At 37.7% G+C, this 20,244-nt stretch overlaps 2 protein-coding genes across 8 annotated transcripts; one reads left to right on the top strand and one right to left on the bottom strand.

The window, feature by feature from the left end:
• Positions 1 to 2,807: 2,807 nt before the first annotated feature.
• Positions 2,808 to 11,820, bottom strand: LOC113659349 (trichohyalin-like). 6 transcript variants are annotated; one of them, XM_047821063.1, is made up of 9 exons: positions 11,585 to 11,820; positions 11,043 to 11,164; positions 7,985 to 9,329; positions 6,545 to 7,261; positions 6,000 to 6,293; positions 4,590 to 5,306; positions 4,110 to 4,433; positions 3,568 to 3,766; positions 2,808 to 3,036 (listed from the first exon to the last, which is right to left on the bottom strand). In XM_047821063.1, exons 2-8 carry the CDS (start codon positions 11,078 to 11,080, stop codon positions 3,584 to 3,586), a joined length of 3,618 nt encoding a protein of 1,205 aa, XP_047677019.1. In that variant the 5' UTR covers positions 11,081 to 11,164; positions 11,585 to 11,820; the 3' UTR covers positions 2,808 to 3,036; positions 3,568 to 3,583. The 6 variants fall into 6 exon arrangements, with proteins under 6 accessions (XP_047677019.1, XP_047677020.1, XP_027027854.2 ...); XM_047821064.1 differs by having other exon boundaries at positions 4,110 to 4,412; positions 6,000 to 6,302; XM_027172053.2 differs by having other exon boundaries at positions 6,000 to 6,302; positions 11,070 to 11,164; positions 11,585 to 11,819.
• Positions 11,821 to 14,453: 2,633 nt separating this feature from the next.
• On the top strand, positions 14,454 to 15,529 carry acyp1 (acylphosphatase 1, erythrocyte (common) type). Of its 2 annotated transcripts, XM_027172064.2 has the most exons (3): positions 14,454 to 14,601; positions 14,793 to 14,882; positions 15,192 to 15,529. In XM_027172064.2, the coding sequence occupies exons 2-3, from the start codon at positions 14,802 to 14,804 to the stop codon at positions 15,405 to 15,407; spliced, it is 297 nt and encodes a 98-aa protein (XP_027027865.1). In that variant the 5' UTR covers positions 14,454 to 14,601; positions 14,793 to 14,801; the 3' UTR covers positions 15,408 to 15,529. The 2 variants fall into 2 exon arrangements, with proteins under 2 accessions (XP_027027865.1, XP_027027864.1); XM_027172063.2 differs by having other exon boundaries at positions 14,483 to 14,882.
• Positions 15,530 to 20,244: the final 4,715 nt, after the last annotated feature.

Genomic DNA, 20,244 nt, shown 5'->3' on the forward strand with positions numbered 1-20,244 from the left:
ACAATGTCCTCAAATCTCTGCAGTGCTATAGCCTTTATATTTATTCACTGACTGTACATATGTTTACATATATACCTATATATTACATGCTGTACATATCTAGATATATAGACAGATATTTATGTAAACATATGTACAGTGAATATCTATACACACACACACACACACACACACACAATATCTAAGCCATTTCGCACATACTATACAATATTTCAGTCATTTGCTGTTTTTTGCACAATTCTATATATTATCCCAAGGTCCTGCTGCTAAGAAACTGTGTTCATTCTAATGTTACTGCACAAAATATTGTTTGAACATTCAGTATTCACATACAGTATATACACTGGTGGTCGGCGCTGATTCTGTTGCTGTTTATTGCCTTTTGTGTATTGCATTTTTTGTACTTTTTGTATTGTCTTGTAACTTTGTGTCTGCACTGTCTTTTGTCCTGCACTGTCTTGCCTGTCTTGTTTGTCTTGTCCTGCACTGTTTGCACCAGGTTGCACAGTTGCACTACCTATTTATTAGATAAGATAAAATAAGATATGATATATCTTTAATCATCCCACAATGGGGAAATTTCTATGTTACAGCAGCAAAGAGAAAGGAATGCAAATATATAAAAGAACAGAGACATAATATAATATACAGTATATTATACACAACACAATGTATAAAAATACAGAGAAGAAAAAAGGAGACCACGAGTAGTAGTTACTCTAACTGACATATTGCACACAGGTAATATTGCATGTTTTTCAAAATTTGTTATTGCACGTGTTGTTTAAAATAACAGTTAAACAGTAGTAACAGTGTGTATTATGGTGACTGGTTCACTGGAAGTAGCTTTGATTGTACAGTCTAAAAGCAGTAGGGATAAAAGACCATCTGTATCGCTCCTTCAGACACTTAGGCTGTAACAGTCTGTCACTGAAGGAGCTGCTCAGAGATTAAACCGTTTCATACATTGGGTGATAGTCGTTCTCCAGCAATGATGATAGTTTTGCTACCATCCTACTTTCTCCTACCTCCTGTACAGTGTCAAGAGGAATCCCTGACTGAGTTGGCCTTCCTGATCAGCTTGTCCAGTCTCTTCATTTCTGCAGTAGAGATGCTGCTGCACCAGCATACCACACCAAAGAATATGGCTGAGGCCACCACAGAGTCAAAAAATGTCTTCAGTAGCTCTCGCTGCACTCCAAAAGACCTTAGTCTCATCAACAGAAATAGTCTGCTCTGCCCTTTCCTATAGATTGCCTCAGTATTGTCTGTCCAGTCCAGTTTGCTGTTCAGATGAACACCCATGTATTTGTAAGAGTCTCACAATGTCCTTTCCCTGAATGTTCACTGGTGGTAATGAAGTTTGTTTGTGCCTACTGAAACCCACCACCAGTTCTTTGGTTTTTCACACATTTAACTGGAGGCAGCTCCTTTGGCACCAGTACACAAACTTCTGGATCAGTCCTCTGTACTCCCTGTCATCATCATCTGTGATCAGACCGACTATGGCAGAGTCATCAGAGAACTTCTGCAGGTGACAGGTTGCTGAGCTGAAAATGAAGTCTGCAGTGTATATGGTGAAGAGGAACGGGGCCGGAACCGTTCCCTGCAGGGCTCCAGTGTTGCAGACAACCATGTCAGACTCACATTCACGAGTCATCACATACTGTGGTCGGTCTGTGAGGTAGTCTAATATCCAAGCAGACAGATGATGGTCCACTCCCATGTACACCATCTTATCCCTCAGGAGCAAAAGTTGGATGGTGTTAAAAGCACCAGAAAAATAAAAAACATGACTCTCACTGTGCTCCCAGCTTTTTCCAGGTACGAAATAGCCTGATTTAGGAGGAAGAAAACAGCGGCTTCAACTACAATGCCACGTTGGTAGGCAAACTGAAATGGATCCATTGATGGGCTCACCAGAGTTTGAAGATAAGTGAGCACCAACCTCTCCAATGTCTTCATCAGTTGCAAGGTCAGTGCTATTCTTCTATTCTATCTATTGATCTTCCTGAGCTCCATTCTCACCTGGGCTTCTGTAAGGGGCAGTGTGTATTGGTTGGAGTGGGGGCTGGAGGCAATTGGTTGTTAGCTGTGTTGTTTGTAGGCTGTGAGCTGATAGCAGTGCAGAGAGAGGTGGGGCTGGGCCAGCTTGCTGTGGAAGCAGAGAAGGGGGTTTGCAGCAGATAGGGGCAGGGGAGGGTAGCTGATCAAATCTGTTAAAGAATAAATTTATCATTTACCACTTCTGGTCACCCTGAGCCTGAGAGCTGGGCAACTTATGACCAGTGATGGTTTTGAGCCCCTTCCACACACCACTGATTTCGTTCTGCTGCAGCTGATCCTCCATCTTCCTCCTGTAAACATGCTTTTCCTTCCCAGATCTTCTTTCTCAGTTCTCTCTGGACAGTTTTCATCTCTTCCTTGTTTCCATTTAAAAGCCCTCTTCTTCTCTTTAAAGAGAGTCTTTATATCAAGGTTGATCCATGTTGGGAAAACACTTTACAGTCCTGGTAGGTACAGTATTCTCCACACAGAAGTTGATATAGTCAGTAATACAGTCTGTTAGATTGTTAATATCCTCGCCATGAGGATTGCACAATTCCTCCCACATAGTTATTTCAAAACAGTCTTTCAGAACCTCACTGGTCTCATCAGACCATGTCCTCACTGTGCAGGAGGCAGCTGGTTGCCTGCATACAAGGGGTTTGTACACAGGGGTTTGTATATTACATGCTGTACATATGTTTACATATTGTAGGGCTCCTAGAGAGATGTGACATGGAAGAAGAGACACAGAGACTGGATTAAAGTTAACAGAAGGGTGGTATTTATTTTCTCATTCACTTAAAGCAGAAAGAAAATTAGGAAGGCAGCGAAAGTAAATGTCCTTCCTGTAGGGGCGTCTGTGCAGAGGTCCAGGCTCCAAAACTAGGCAGCAGGAGGAAGACAGCAGGATAACGGTGAAGCAGCCCTCTCCAGGAGCGTAGCGAAGGCTCAGCCGGCAATGTGGAGTCCTTGGTCAGCTGGATGTCTCTGTAAAAGTATATGAGAAAGACAACAAGCATTAGTCCCATTTGGCTATGTGTGTCTATGAGAGTTTATGTCCAGGACATAAAAATGATATTGCTATACATTATTCCCTTGTCTTTGCATATTACTAAATCCTGTAGCTGACATTTTTAATGAAATGGTTATCAAAATATCATGCCAAAAGTGATTGCTTCTTTACCACACCGAATCATCTGCTTTTTCTTTTTAAAGGTACAGTGAATCCAAATACATTTTTATTTGTTTGTGTATGTGTACATTACATAATTCTATTTTTGCACCATTAGGTTCCTTGTTAACTTCTAAAGCAGATTATGCCTACATGTTGAATAATTAGCTCTTATGGTTTGTCATCTATCAGCTGTTTCCCCAGGCAGTGACACATTTACTTCAGATTTGTTTTTTTATATGTTTAATGTTTTTTAATGTTGCTTTAGAGTGTCATTTGATTTTGTAGGCAGTGGCCATTCATTGAAACATTTTATTAAAATGCAAAAAAATAAATAAAAAAATCACCATGCAATCCCTGCCATCACGTTTGATGCTGACGCTGCCTGTTCTTAATGTTCTGGCATATTGGAATGTGTCTATCAGCTGGAACAGGGGCAAAAAGTCTGGTACAGTGGGGGCAGGTTATATAATGTGGATTCGCATCTGCCCTTGGCTGAAAGCCTCTGACTGCAGGAGGAGCATGACGTTGGTTAATCTTTTTGCGCTGGGGACATAAAAAAAAAAATTATTTTTTTATAAGCCGCGGACCAGTGCAGCTTATAACAACGGTCTGATTAATAGCAGATCAGTATCTGATGGATTAAATAATAAATTAAATCAGTATCAGAGTTGACTAGGTCACATAGTGTGGAAGAGGTGTGTCTTATTTGTATCTTTTAACAGTTTATAGTCACTGGGTCACTTGGTATGGAAGCTATTACACCATGCCTCTTTACAAAAAGTAGACATGATGCCCCTGACAGATCTTGGATATTTCTCTTTGACCCTTGATCACCTGCTGAATATAAATATAATATTCAAATATAAATATATATATATTTTTTTACCTTAGTGTAGCTCTGTTGATTCTCAGATGGTTGCTTTCTCCCTATAAGTTCACAGTTTTTGGTTTCCGAGATATGACATTGACGTGAAGCGGATAATTCATGCGTGATATCGAATCCAATCTGATGCTGATGCTGCATTGGAGGTGGAGGTCTGCTCTTAATGTGCTGCCACTTTGGAATGTGTCTCTCAGCTGGACCAGGGGCAAAACGTCTGGTACAGTGGGGGCTGGTTATATAATGTGGATTCGGATCTGTACTTGGCTGAAAGCCTCCGGCTGCAGGAGCATGATCTGGCTGTATGTTCTCAACGAAAGCCTCCTGTTTCTGATGTAGGCATAGCATAATAAAACAAACATGTAATCATAAACAGTTTCTGTGACTGGTCTACAGATACTTTCTATTTACTATGCAAAGATTTTAACCTTTCAACAATTCATTTGCACATAATGGCAGTGGCTACTCCAGTAAGTTTAACCTTACCTCTGGTGCTTTATATAGACCCTTTGTCTTCAAAAGCTCCCCTTGATCAGTGCCTTTGAGCCGGTGCTGTGAGGAGTTGTAGACTTGACGCTTAGGTTTTTGTATTTTCTGACAAATGCTGATATGCTTCTCCAGACGATCTTCTTTAAACTTTCTGTTACATACTTCACAACGTACAAGTTGTAAATCAGCATCAGGATTTCTTTCTTGACTGAGTTGTCCTTGCTGGATGCTTTTACAGCTCTGAGTGCTTGGACCAGCTTCAGGAAGTGGCTGTTTGAGAGGCTTCTCCTCTGCAGCCAAGTTACCGTACTGATGGACTCTCTCATGAGTTGCCAAATGGTCTGTTGTAAGTACAATTGTTTCGTCATGGCTGGAGACAGCCTTCCCTTTAATAGGTGAATTTAAAGCAGATTTTTCCATTACATCCCATTGCTGAACCTCATCGCCTATATCTACATCTTTCTTATGCTTCACCTGTTCATGTCTTCTCTCTTCTCCATCATACCCTCTCACTATTTCTTTCTCCTGCCTGTCTATCTGCTCATATTCTCTGATCTCATTCTTTTGCCATTTCACGTCTCTTTCTCTCCTTGTTTTGTCTTCCCTCACAGCCCCTTTTCTCTCCTTATCTTCATTCAGTGTAAAGGGAGAAGGTGAATTGTATCTGAAGCCTTCTCTACTCAGGGGTGGACGTTTTTCATATACGGCCACATTCTTGAGAGGGTAAAAAGAGCCATGTGTTACCGCAACATACTGACAGTGATTACATTATTCACAGGAATGATTAAGACTGAATAAGTTAAACATAGATCTTATAGGTTTGCTATCTATCAATATATCTTAGGCAGAGGTGTCATGTCCATTGATGAGCCATTATAGATATTAACAGCTCTGTGTTTAGTTTTAGCTGTTTTGATAACACCTAACACAATTCAATAGGCTGCTTGAGCTGCTTCACTGCAGACGCAGTATTGCTTTCTGATTTTGTTTTTATTCTTCCTTTTTTGTTTTTTTTTCCTTAACTTTTAAGTGTTGTGCACACTGAGGTAAAGTTAGTTTTAGGTTGGATATTCCACAGACATGTATCAATGTGTCACTTAGAGACCATAAATAAATCACCAATTGAATGACACAAAAGTCTGGAGATTTTGTCTAATAGTTTCCATCTCACGTGACTCCAAACCTAAGCAAAATGGTATTACTCCAAGAGGCAAATACACCTCTTTTGATTCAGGGATTATTCTGTTTAATATAAATATTTTTATGAAAAATATGATTTGGAAGATGTGTGTCTTATTTCTATCTTCTACTTAACAGTTTATAGTCACTTGATCACTTGATATGGAAGTTATTACACCATACCTCTTTTAAAAAAAAGTAGGTATATATATATAATTTCTTTTTTACCTTACTGTAGCTCTGTTGATTCTCAGACGGTTTCTTTCTCCCTATAAGTTCACAGTTTTTGGTTTCCGAGATATGACATTGACGTGAAGCGGATAATTCATGCATGATATCGAATCCAATCTGATGCTGACGCTTCCTTGGAGGTGGATTTCTGCTCTTAATTTGCTGGCATATTGGATTGTGTCTCTCAGCTGGTTCAGGGGGAGAATGTCTGGTACAGTGGGGGCTGTTTATATAATGTGGATTCGGATCTGTACTTGGCTGAAAGCCTCCGGCTGCAGGAGCATGATCTGGCTGTATGTTCTCAAAAAGTACATGCATTTATGAAAATAAAAAAATGCATTCTGATGTAAACAATAAAGTATAGCATAGTATGTGAAACAATTTGAATGTTTAAATACTTATGTACTAAAACCAACATGTAATCATAAACAGTTTCTGTGACTGGTCTACAGATACTTTCTATTTACTATGCAAAGATTTTAACCTTTCAACAATTCATTTGCATATAATGGCAGTGGCTACTCCAGTAAGTTTAACCTTACCTCTGGTGCTTTATATAGACCCTTTGTCTTCAAAAGCTCCCCTTGATCAGTGCCTTTGAGCCGGTGCTGTGAGGAGTTGTAGACCTGACGCTTAGGTTTTTGTATTTTCTGACAAATGCTGATATGCTTCTCCAGACGATCTTCTTTAAACTTTCTGTTACATACTTCACAACGTACAAGTTGTAAATCAGCATCAGGATTTCTTTCTTGACTGAGTTGTTCTTGCTGGATGCTTTTACAGCTCTGAGTGCTTGGACCAGCTTCAGGAAGTGGCTGTTTGAGAGGCTTCTCCTCTGCAGCCAAGTTACCGTACTGATGGACTCTCTCATGAGTTGCCAAATGGTCTGTTGTAAGTACAATTGTTTCGTCATGGCTGGAGACAGCCTTCTCTTTAATAGGTGAATTTAAAGCAGATTTTTCCATTACGTCCCATTGCTTAACCTCATCGCCTATATCTACATCTTTCTTATGCTTCACCTGTTCATGTCTTCTCTCTTCTCCATCATACCCTCTCACTATTTCTTTCTCCTGCCTGTCTATCTGCTCATATTCTCTGATCTCATTCTTTTGCCATTTCATGTCTCTTTCTCTCCTTGTTTTGTCTTCCCTCACAGCCCCTTTTCTCTCCTTATCTTCATTCAGTGTAAAGGGAGAAGGTGAATTGTATCTGAAGCCTTCTCTACTCAGGGGTGGACGTTTTTCATATACGGCCACATTCTTGAGAGGGTAAAAAGAGCCATGTGTTACCACAACATACTGACAGTGATTACATTATTCACAGAAATGATTAAGACTGAATAAGTTAAACATAGATCTTATAGGTTTGCTATCTATCAATATATCTTAGGCAGAGGTGTCATGTCCAGTGATGAGCAATATTTTGGCTGCTCCCTGTTTGGTGTCATCAAAACGGATAATTTGATCTGCATCTGGTCCGTATAATTTAGAAGAGGTTGCTGGATGCACATCCTGATGCAACCATCCCATGTTATCTGGATCTGAGACCGGTACTAAGAGTTATCTCCTCAGCAGCTGGGTTAGCTCCATGCCCAGGAATTAAACAATGAGAGTGCAGGTGCCTGCCACTGGACCACTAGGAGGCTTGCTGGCTGATTATGTAATTTTACATGAAGCAGCATCTGTGCACTGTCACATGCTTGTGGCTGCACATTTTTTTCAGAAGAATTAAATCATTGCTATATAAAACCGCTGTGCCCAAAAAGATCACCAAACTTGCAAACACAGACGTAATGTCTGATTAATAGCAGATCAATATCTGATTGATTAAATAATAAATTAAAACAGTATCATAGTTGACTGGGACACATGGTGTGGAAGAGGTGTGTTTAAATAAAATTAGGTACATGATGCCCCTTGATCTTAGATCACTATTTCTTGACCCTTGATCACCTGCTGTATATATATGTAAATATATTTTACCTTACTGTAGCTCTGTTGATTCACTGGTGGTTGCCTTTTTTTCTTTATAAGTTCATAATTTTTGGCTCCCAAGATATGACATTGATGTGACACAGATAATTCATGCGTGATATCGAGTCCAATCTGATGTTGATTGACTTGTTCTTGCTGGAGACTTTTACCATTCTGAGTGCTTGGACCAGCTTCAGGAAGTGGCTGTCTGAGATGCTTCTCCTCTGCAGCCATGTAACTGTACTGATGGACTCTCTTATGAGTTGCCAAATGGTCCTTTATAAATAAATCTTTTTTGTTATACCTGGAGACAGCTTCCGCTTTTATAGGCACATTTAAGGCAAATTTGTCCATTACGTCCCATTGCTGAACCTCATCGCCTATATCTATATCTTTCTTATGCTTTACCTGTTCATGTCTTCTCTCTTCTCCATCATACCCTCTCACTATTTCTTTCTCCTGCCTGTCTATCTGGTCATATACTCTGATCTCATTCTTTCGCTGTTCTACTATTCTTTCTCTCCTCGTTTTGTCTCTTTCGGTTCTTGCTCTTTCCTGTGTATGCCCTGTCATTTCTTCAATATGGTCCCTGTCCTTTTCCATAGCTTTTGTGGTTCTCTGAGTATTTCTATTCTCCATCTCTATTCCTTTTCTCCTTTTCTCTATCTGACAAGCATTTGTCTCTTTCACATGATCCTCCTGTCTTTCCATACCATCTTTCTCTTTATCCCAGATGTTGAATCCCTCTTGTTGTCCTTCATGCCTTTTTCCTCCTAAAACCCTGTTTCTGGTGCTCTCCCAGTCCCACTTTCCTTTCTCTTTATAATATAAACTGTTTTCTGCTTTTCTTGGGTTCATTTGCTCCTTTTTCACCTTGTCTTCAATCGCAGTTCTCATTTGAATCTTTCTGATATTTTCTGCTGCTTTTAACAACTTTTCTTGTAATACAATTTCCTTTTTGTGTATTTCCTTTGAAATTCGCATCTCATTTTCATAAACTCTGTCCTTGTGTGAGATCTGATACCCACTGAGTGATTTGATGTTGGTCTCGCCTCTTTTTCTGGGTATATCATAGGATTCACTAACAAAATGCTCCAATTTAGACCTATCATATTTCTCCTGTCTCCCGTTACTGGTCTGTTTACTATTTTGTGAGTGCTCCTTAAGGCAATCAAGGCTTTTTTTGTCTTTTTGTACACAGTATTGACGATCTGCTTGGCAGCTGCTTCGGTTAAATGGCATTCTCACATCCACTTTTCGATCCTTCTCTTTATTTAGTCGAAAGGGAGCAGGTAATTTGTACCTGAAGCCTTCTCTGCTCATGGGTGGAAGTTTGTCAAATAAGGCCATGTTCCTGAGAGGGAAAAAAGAGTCATGTGTAACTGCAACATACTGACAGTGATTATTATTCATCGACATTAATGATAAAGACTGAATAAAAAAAACACACATCTTATGCAAACATGTACTATATAAATATATATATATATATATATATATATATATATATATATATATATATATATATATATATATACAGGTGCATCTCAATAAATTAGAATGTCATGGAAAAGTTAATTTATTTCAGTAATTAAACAAATAGTGAAACTCGTGTATTATATAAATTCAGTACACACAGACTGAGGTAGTTTAAGTATTTGGTAATTGTGATGATTTTGGTTCAAAACAAAAACCCACCAATTCACTATTTCAAAAAATGTGAATGCTTCATAAGACCAATAAGAAAAACATTTTAGTGAATTGTTGGCCTTCTGTAAAGTATGTTTATTTAATGTATATGTACTCAATACTTGGTAGGGGCACTTTTTGATTTAATTACTGCCTCAATTTGATGTGGTATGGAGGTGATCAGTCTGTGGCACTGCTGAGGTGGTATGGAAGCCCAGGTTTCTTTGACAGTGGCCTTCAGCTCATTTCCATTTTTTGTTCTCTTGTTTCTCATTTTCCTCTTGACAATACCCCATAGATTCTTTATGGAGTTCAGGTCTGGTGGGCTCACTGTCCAGTCAAGCACACTAACACCATGGTCATTTAACCCACTTTTGGGCTGTGCCAAATCCTGCTGGAAAATGAAATCAGCATCTTTAAAAACTGGTCAGCAGAAGGAAGCACGAAGTGCTCTAAAATTTCTTGGTAAACGGGTGCAGTGACTTTGGTTTTTAAAAAAACACAGTGGACCAACACCAGCAGATGACATTGTACCCCAATTCATCCCAGACTGTGGAAACTTACAGTAACACTGGACTTCAAGCAACTTGGACTATGAGCTTCTCCATCCTTCCTCTAGACTCTAGGACCTTGGTTTCCAAATAAAATACAAAACTTGCTCTCATCTGAAAAGAGGACTCTGGACCACTAGGCAACAGTCCAGTTCTTCTTCTCCTTAGCTCAGCAAAGATGCCTCTGACATTGTCTGTGGTTCAGGAGTGGTTCAGGAGAGCCAAATTCCTTGACACGTCTGTGTATGGGGGCTCTTGATGCCTTGACCCCAGCCTCATTTCTTTTCTTGTGACGTTCACCCAAATTCTTGAATCGATTTTGCTTGACAAGACTCTCAAGGCTGCAGTTCTCTCGGTTAGTTGTGCATCTTTTTCTTTTACACTTTTTCCTTCCACTCAACGTCCTGTTAACATGCTTGTATACAGGACTCTGTGAACAGCCAGCTTCTTTAGGAATGAATGTTTGTGGCTTATCCTCCTTATGAAGAGTGTCAATGATTGTCTTCTGGAACTGTCAGATTAGCAGTCTTCCAAATGATTGTGTAGACTAATGAACCAAATAGAGAGACTATTTTGATGGGTCAGGAACCTTTGCATATGTTCTGAGTTGATTAACTGTCATGTCACCATATTCTATTTTTAGAGATAGTGAATTGGTGAGTTTATGTTAAATTTGAGCCAAAATCATCATAATTAAAGTACCAAAGACTTAAACTACTTCAGTCTGTGTGTACTGAATTTATATCATACACGAGTTTCACTATTTGAGTTGAATTACTGAAATAAATGAACTTTTCCATGACATTCTAATTTATTTTATGCTGCACCTGTATTTACTAGGCAGAGGCAACAACCTGAAAGCCATCCGCTCTATATCTCCATCTTGTGGTGAGAAAGAGCATTAGCACACAGTAACGACGCGCCTTTACATACACTCGCTGAATCCTGTCTGAATAAAAGCATTAAATTCAAAAAAGTTATAATATCACGTGAATCCAAACCTCAGCAGAATTGTATTACTCAATAAATAAATAAATAAATAAATAAATAAATAAATAAATAAATAAATAAATAAATAGCACACCTCTTTTGATTGAGGGATTATTCTCTTTTATATTAATAAATAAAAAATAAATAAATACAAAAAAAAACCCAACCAAAAAACACATTTTAATCTCTTTGTCTTATTAAATTAAAAATCTAAATTAAATCTGTATCATAGTCACTGGGTCACGTGGTATGGAAGTTATTATACTGTGCCCCTATAATAAAAGAGTGAATAAATTACGACCCTGACTGATCACAGTTCATTGACTCTTGATTACCTATTATATATATTTATTTATTTTTTAATTTATTTTTAACTCACTCTAGCTCTGTCGCTTCTCATGAGGTTGCTTTCTTTCTTTAAGTTCAGTTTCTCCACAAGACCTCGTGTTGTGTGGGGTTTAAATCAGAGCAACGACATAATCCTTAATTGTCAGCTATCAAACTTATCTGTTCACAACGATAATCAGGTACAAGACAACAAAAGTCACCCCCTGTCACTTAATTTGTTGATCCTCGTGACATGTTGTTGACGTTGACGTAACGCGAATGATTCGAGTCTGGAATCGAATCGTAAGCTTCGAAAGATTCGTTCTCGATTCTTAGATGTGTATTTAAAAAAAAAATTCTAAATGCTGTAAATGGAAATGGAGATTTGAATCTTATTGCGTTCAAATTAATATTTTTTGTTTATTTATATTGCAATGGAAAAATTCACAACAAACATGAGTTATAAGTTAAGAGTTTACAGGGCAAACAGACATCACACAAAGTAACCACAAGCTACACAAATAATCAAATATATTTATTTATTCTGTTATTTATATCATCTTGTTACAGCAGAAGACATTAAGATGGCAGCTTCTGACCAATAATACTTGGAGAATGGGCAATGATAAAATACATGTAGAATAGATTCTTCTTCGACGAAAGAAGATATATTCTCAGAAAACCTGCTCAAGATCAAATTCCAGGAGTAATATCTAGTAATATCGTATATAGCCTCTGTACAATTATACATACAATGTACATATTACATATTGTATTGTTTATACCCCTTATTCTCTACACATTTTGTGCCTTACATACATCTGCACTATTTTATTTATGTGTATCTATATACACCTTACTGTTCATTCTGTCTATTATTTCACTTTCATATATATAGTGAATAAATATAAAGGTTATTGCACTATATGCAGTGCTATAGCCTTTATATATGTATGTGCCTCATATATATATGTGCTTCTATACACATACCTATACACACACACATACATACATACATACATACATACATACATACATACATACATACATACATACATATATATATATATATATATATATATATATATATATATATATATATATATATATATATATATATATATATGCAGTGCTATAGCCTCTGTACGTTTACAACTATACCTATATATATTACATGCTGTACATATGCTACATATCTGCACTTCTGGTAGATGCAAAAGTACATTTCGTTGCTGTATACCTGTACAATGCAATGACAATATCTATCTATCTATCTATCTATCTATCTATCTATCTATCTATCTATCTATCTATCTATCTATCTATCTATCTATCCATCCATCCATCCATCCATCCATCCATCCATCCATCCATCCATCCATCCATCCATCCATCCATCCATCCATCCATCCATCCATCCATCCATCCATCCATCCATCCATCCATCCAATTTTGAAATGGAGTTCTTTAATCTTGTTTGCAACAGAAGGTCTGTGTGGACAGGTCCATAAGTTTAAATCAGTGTTTGGATATAGATTTAGATGCTGTAAAGAGACTTCCTGGGGTTTAAGAAACAACATTTTTAATAAAGAGGTTATTGCATTTTTATAATAAGTAATAAACACCATTGATTGTAAATATAGGAATATAGTTGTTTACACTGCCATAACTTAAATGTGCTTTAATCAAAGTGTATAAACTAATAGGGATACTATTAAACACTTTGTTGAATTTTCTTAGTGAGATTGTTGCACATTTCAAAGACACCATATATGGAAAAGAAAGAAGATTCCCATGAGCACTGAACAAATCAGAAACAAAAAAGATATTTTGATTCACCCATTGCTTGAAAAAGATTGATTTGTTACCAGACAATATATTTGCCAAAGAATACACGTTTGTGGGGAGAAATTATGTTTAAAAACAATCTCCCAGGAATCTAGAGACTGCTTATGAAAATTTAAATGTTTGATAGGTAACTTATTGTGCTTAAGGTTAGAGGACAATAAGAATTTAAGTCCACCACAATGTTTGAAGATTAGGTTGGGGATCCAAAACCAAGGTAATTGATTATTAGCATTCAAATCCTATCCCTTAGTTACCCAAAACACAACCCAGCTCCTTTTTCTGGGTAGATCATAGGGGTCACTATCTCAAAATAGTAAAATTTTTGTCTTTTTGTATCTGTTACTCATGATCTGCTTGGCAGTTGCTTGGGTTAAATGGCATTCTGTGGCACATATTCTTCAGGAGGTATGTTTTGCCTGGCAGAATTGTGCCTGCTTTGGACAGGATTGTGCCAATTGTTATAGAGGAAAATGCCTTGCTGGCAGTCTTTCCTCACTGCCCCTTTTCTCTCATGTGTCATGTGTAAACGCAACATACTGACAGTGATTCTAATATTCACCACAGTAATGATAAAGACATTTTTTCCTACAATTTGTAAAAAAAAATATATATATATATAAAAAAAAAAAAAAAATTACAAATGTGATTTTTTTCAATAGCTTCCACACCACGTGACCCAGTGATTCTAAGTGGAATGGCTTATTACAATACTAGACAAATAAAACAAAACACTTTTTTAATCTCTTTATGTCTTATTAATAAAGGTTTGATTAATAGGTTTGGTATCCGATAGATTAAACGATAGATTAAATCAGTATCATAGTTGACTGGGTCACATGGTATGGAAGATGTGTCTTATTTATGTACACAAGCAGCTTATAGTCACTGGGTCACGTGGTATGGAAGTTATTTTACTGTGCCCCTATAGTAAAGAGTAGGTACATGACGCCTCTGACTGATATATATAAATTTAATTTTAATTAATATTAATAATACTTAATAATTATATTATAATGATTTTTTTACTTTACTGTAGCTCTGTCCATTCTCTGATAGATGCTTTCTCTTTATACGTTCGAGAATGGAATCGAATCTTTAGACTCGATTCCTTTCCCGAATCTGACTCGTATTACGTTCGAATCCTATCACTTAGTTACCTAGTTACCGGTGAATAAAATAGTAGTGTTTCTGAGGCTATATTTGTGGCTATTGCTCTGGAAGGTACAAGCCTTAAACCTTGTAGTTTAACTTGCATTAGTTCCGTAGCGTCTGAGAGCTTTAGCATTAGCAAAGCACCAATAGTAAATCATAAGCTACTTTCACGTTAGCATGGTAGCTTGCTAATACATTAGCATGTTGGGTTAGAGGCTTTAGAGAAGTCTTATTTCTATTAAAATTTGTCCTCCATCCAGACAGTAATCATGTCCACAGAGGAGCTGCTGTCAGTCGATTATGAAGTATATGGGAAGGTCCAGGGAGTGTTTTTTCGAAAATATACTCAGGTAAGGTTAAAGGATTTATTATCATCACTGATATGGACCAGGGCTTCCTTTATCTGTAGAATAAATTAAACTGACCCAGTTACAGGACGGTGCAAGTCGCAGGGTGTTTTATGGACACAATTAAATAGATAACATTATTATATTAAAGAGTTTGAATTTAATTTTAGCTGAAAATCACAGTAACATTGTTAAACACAAAAAAAGTCACAAGATGCTGGGCTTTGCTTCACAGTCCTGTCCTCCTTTTTTAAGAACTGTTGGTATAAAGTCTTAGTTTGAACATAATTTGTAATCTGTGTATGTTTTCAGTCTGAGGGGAAGAAGTTGGGTTTGGTCGGCTGGGTGAAGAACACTTCAGCTGGAACGGTACAGGGTCAGCTCCAAGGCCCTGCATCCAAAGTCAGACAGATGCAGGAGTGGCTCAAGACTACTGGCAGTCCACAGTCCAGGATTATAAAAGCCGATTTCAGTAATGAGAAGAAAATAGAGAACATGGACTTCAAGGATTTCAAAGTTGTACACTAAGCAGTGCAATAAATTAATGGACTTATGTTATGAGCTATTTGTCTGTTACACTGGAAGTACCTTCTGATGAAGGGACAGGCTATACCTAGCATGTGCACTAATAAATTATATATCTAACAAAAGGCACTTCTCCTTCAATGTTATCTTTACACTCACCTTAGGATGAGTTATATTATATTGTAATAATATATTATATTTCTATATACCACCCCCACCTTTTTTTTTTTGCTATTCTGGTGTAATATCAAAAGATGAATATCAAATGAAAGATTAGAATTTCAGGTTTTATTTTTTTGTTGCCCAATTGCACCCTATCAGAACCTAGGGTTTTTGCCTGTAAAGACTGCCAAATGAATTCTGCAATGAATTTTAAGGTCTATAAAATCATTCTGTTCACAGAGAAATTCATATATCATTTGGAGGAACTTTATCATGCAGCAAAACAGTCACCCAAAACACACTTGCAACACAACAGAGGACTTCATCAGGGGAAAAAATGGAAGATTTTAGATTGGCCAAGTCAATCACCAGACCATCCAATTGAGCAGCATTTCACCTGAAGAGGAGACTGAAGGGAGAAACCCCTTAAAAAACCTTTAAAAAATAATTAATAAGTATTGCAAAAGAAGAATGCAACAGATTTGTGATTTCAGTGGGTTACAAAAAAATAAACCCTACAGGGTCATGTATGTCCAAGAGAATGTTGCTAGTCCCCACGTGATCACATAGCTTTTTTCAGAAATGTAATAGTAAAAAGCCTGCAATTTAAAAAGACAATAATCAACATAAGGGATAGTAATAATCTTGGAGGGGAAGTGACATCATTAGACCACATGAGGGTGATGAAATGCTTTTTCAGCAACAAGTCTTCAGATACTGTATGCTGTTTTAGGATTTATGGTATGATGTTCTTGCAAATACAGTGATGGTGATGAGTGACCGTGACTCATTCATTGTGGTCCTTCTTACTGTTTTGTGTTACTTGGTAATCTGTTTTCAATTTGACACTTTTATTGTGTGAGCTTCCATTACATTCTGCACACAGTTTTTGGAGTGTGTGTGTGTGTGTGTGTGTGTGTGTGTGTGTGTGTGTGTGTGTGTGTGTGTGTTCACCAGGCTCTGTAGTGGAATGCAGTTTCATTGCTAATTTTTAGGACATTCCAAATAGTGGCTTCCTGTGCTATATATTGGATTGTTCATATTTTCAACAAGTGTATGCACCATCAGGGAATAAGAGGGAATACATAACCAATAGGAATATTTCCATATATGTATTTGATTACATATTGACATTAGTTCAAACCTATAGAACATATAAACACATACTAATCCAAATTGTTTTACCATTCAGCAACATAAACCATTTACAGTTTCCGTGCTCTGCAGTGTTTGATTACTGTGCACCATTGTATGAGCTGTATGTTTTCTGAACAGACTACAGTGATAAAACAAGAAACATCTGATTTTGATAAATGGCTCACCATTAGGATCCCACTTTTTATTTTACAGGCAAAATATAAATTTAAGCACGCCTCAGCCCATTATTCAGTAATCAATATTAAAGTATATTATTCAGTAACCACCGTGAATAATACAGTAACAGGAAATGTATGTTGCTACAAAAGGAAAGAATGTAAACCTGTAGCCACCAAAACTTGTCTCTGGATATTTAAGCAGTTACTTCAGTTTTGTAGGGTCTTCAAGTTATGCCAATCTTTTCTGAAATAAAAGGTCTGAATTAAAAAAGAAGTGGAGTGGAGGGGAGGTGTTGATAAACTAATCCTGTAAACCATAACAAAATCACAGAAGAGAAAAACTAATGCACAGAGGCTCTTAATGGGTCTCTAAAAATTCAGTGCACAAACTCACACCATAAATCTTATTGCTTTCATATTGGTATGCTGGCAGCAGATACTTACCTCTCCATAATTCTTTGCTTCCACGATGTTTCATGTTTAAATTGACCAGCTGGTCTAGGACCCTCCCAGTACCTAGACCCCAGAATGAAAAGACTTATTGTGAGAGCGCCAAACATTCCAGGAAATGACTATTCCCCCTCCACCTCTCTCCTTCCCAATCCAAGCCTGGCTGCATGTCTTGTACACTGTCTTTTTTTAAAGGCTCAACAATCCAAGCCACCCATATGGAACCTTGCACCATGTATAATTTTAAGTCCATTTTGAAAAGCTCTTGCAATGCTTGGCTACCCTACCGTACACTAACTACCGCTACTGGATCACATCTGTAAGATAAAATGTGAGATTTGCTCCCAAAACAAACCTCAAGCATGTTATAGATGTGACGGCAAATTTCACTTCTGTCTTGTGCATCACAATCCTGGTCTGGCGAGAAAAAAGTTTTTCTTAGATATGTGTTTATTTCTATCACTAACACTCCAAATTAGCCTAATGAAAGTTTGTTATAAACCGAGCTAAATCAGATGTTTTATATCAGGTAGAATGATAACATCTGCATTGCCATGGCTGTCCATACTGAAAAAGTAACACTGACCCTTATGTCCACTCGCCTCCAAAAAGCATCGGCCTTTGCGAATACTTGCATGGTCAAAGCCAACATCAAAGTTTGTCACGACGAACTTTACAAATCTAGTTATGTTGGCTTTGTAGAAGCCAACATTCTGTTTTCCTATTTATGCTTAGACAAAAATTTATCGAGTAACTCCTCCTAGAGCTTTCAAGCCACATGCACCAAATTCGGATATGTTGTAGACCCTGGTCTGAAGTTCGTTGCTATAATTTTCTACGCGATCCGAGTACCGGTACTTCCGGTACCGGGTCTCAAAATGGCCTTTTTTTCCCATAGACTCCCATTATAAAATTTGGAGGTTTATAACTCGGCAAGCTTTCGAACTATCTACACCAAACTCGGCCAGCTCCTTTAGGGTGATACTCTGAACAAAGTTTTAGATTGGTGTACCGACTGACCTTTCGGTTGTGCCGCAGCCCTGCCCCCAAAATATGCAAAATCAAAAAACTTTTTACAACATGGACATGTGACATATCAAAACACTCAGAACAATGAGGGGAACATCATTGTGAATACTTGTATCGTCAAAGCCAACATCAAAGTTTGTCGTGACGAACTTCACAAAACTAGTTATTAATGGTGTTGTGTGTTTCTGTTGTATTGACTTGGTCTCTTCCTTTTTCCGAGGGTAAGCTCCGCTCCTGCACACCTGCGGCCCATTCCTGATTGACGTGCCGGGTGGAGATAATAGGGGAGAGTAAACATGCAAAGAGGGTGGACGATTTTGTACTATTTCATTCAGAACTCCAGTCGCCAGGCCACTGCCACTACCACTGTCTCTAGCTCTCTGTGAGAGCGGCACACACTTGAGGGGAAGCTCTTTATTCCGTCAGATTCATGCTGACGTCTTGTTGTATGGAACTGAGCTTCGTGTGTGCGTCTTGATGTCCAGCCGTTGCTAATACGCTGTGTCATTTTGGTTTCATTTGTATTTTCCTTTTGTTCTGGTTGTTCTGTGTGTTTTGTGTGGTGTGTGTTCATGAATGGTTTGTGTAATAACTTCTAGTTGCCTGTGATGCGTGAGTGCAGCTAAATTAATAGACAGATAAAACTGTCCTTTTTGACTCGCGTGTCCTTTTGTTACAGTACTTGCCCCCTCCTCTACGAGCATTGTTGAAAGTGGGGTGCGTAACATAGCCAATCCACATATTGCAATGGATTTAGGAGCCAGAAAACTGGAAAAAACAAGAGGAAGCTTACATTCCATGAAACTCCTCACAAAGACAAAGCAAGGGCCAAATAAAGCCTACAATTGTGATCCAACTGATATTGTAAAGGCTCTAAATCTGAAGCATTTTGCTACCTTTTATTGTGCAGTAAGTTCACTAAGTATCAGAGTATCAGAAACTGTTAAATCATCAATAAAGATTAGTGAGCCTGTTCCAGAAGGAGCCATGCAGGCCCACGCTATGACACTACCTCTGCTATGCTTCAAACATATATATTTTGAATCAAGAGCAGATCCACTTATGTTAATATTAAAGAACTTTTGTGGCTCAGTTCAGTATTTCTTTGCAAAGTCTGTCCTTCTGAAACATACTGCTGATGAGTGGTTTGCATCATGTGGTATGGCCTCTGTATTTCTGCTCTCTTCTTTGAATGATGGATTGTGGTATCTTTAGCTTTGCTGTGTGAAGGTTGCTGGTGATGTCACTGACTGTTGGTTTGTATGTGTGGGGGTTTTTTGTGTGTATTTTTTTACAGTTCCCACAATGTTTGTACAATCAACTACTGTTGTTTTCCCTGGATAACCTGTTTAGAGTCTGGTTGTTAGAATATCGGAGGTTTTTTCTTATTCAGAACTTTCCAAGTTGTTTTTTTTTTAGGAATGCCCAGTGTTTGTGTTATGATCGACTGATTTTTTATCTTTTCCCAGCTTCAAAATGGATTGCTCTCAGTGCTTTTCTTTATGTTTATCATTTTTAACAACAAACCCAAAACCCTCAAACCAAAAGTCTCAAACCAAATGTAGACATTTAATGCTATAAATTGTTTAAACATTCAGCCTAATAAGGTACATGGGAAATGATAAACAACTATTAACTCAGATTCATAGAAAAAAAAAAATCGCTACAACAACATAGACTTTGCCATAATGTTCCAATACTTTCAGAAGGGACTGTATGTAATGCAAAAGACATTCTTATTTTTCTAAGTGTAATAAATGCCACCTGTTCCTGAAATCGTCAGCTGATGAAAATAGTAATCTATAAACCTAGTGACTGCCTCCAAGACCATCACCACAAGCGGCAACAAGAAGCCGTTGATAACCGCAAATGTGCATGCATAT

The sequence above is a fragment of the Tachysurus fulvidraco genome, chromosome 12, assembly GCF_022655615.1.
Source record: "Tachysurus fulvidraco isolate hzauxx_2018 chromosome 12, HZAU_PFXX_2.0, whole genome shotgun sequence".
Lineage (NCBI taxonomy): Eukaryota > Metazoa > Chordata > Actinopteri > Siluriformes > Bagridae > Tachysurus > Tachysurus fulvidraco.

Excerpts from the sequence above, each read along its gene's own strand:
- LOC113659349 (XM_047821062.1), bottom strand. The coding sequence starts at position 11,080 with ATGGCTTTCAGGTTGTTGCCTCTGCCTAGTAAATACAG. Across the intron at positions 6,303-6,544 it reads GTCTATATAAAGCACCAGAG|AACATACAGCCAGATCATGC; the intron begins GTAAGGTTAAAC and ends GTACTTTTTGAG. Across the intron at positions 3,767-4,109 it reads ATCAACAGAGCTACACTAAG|CGCAAAAAGATTAACCAACG; the intron begins GTAAAAAAATAT and ends TTATGTCCCCAG.
- acyp1 (XM_027172064.2), top strand. The coding sequence starts at position 14,802 with ATGTCCACAGAGGAGCTGCTGTCAGTCGATTATGAAGTATATGGGAAG. Across the intron at positions 14,883-15,191 it reads TTTTTCGAAAATATACTCAG|TCTGAGGGGAAGAAGTTGGG; the intron begins GTAAGGTTAAAG and ends GTATGTTTTCAG.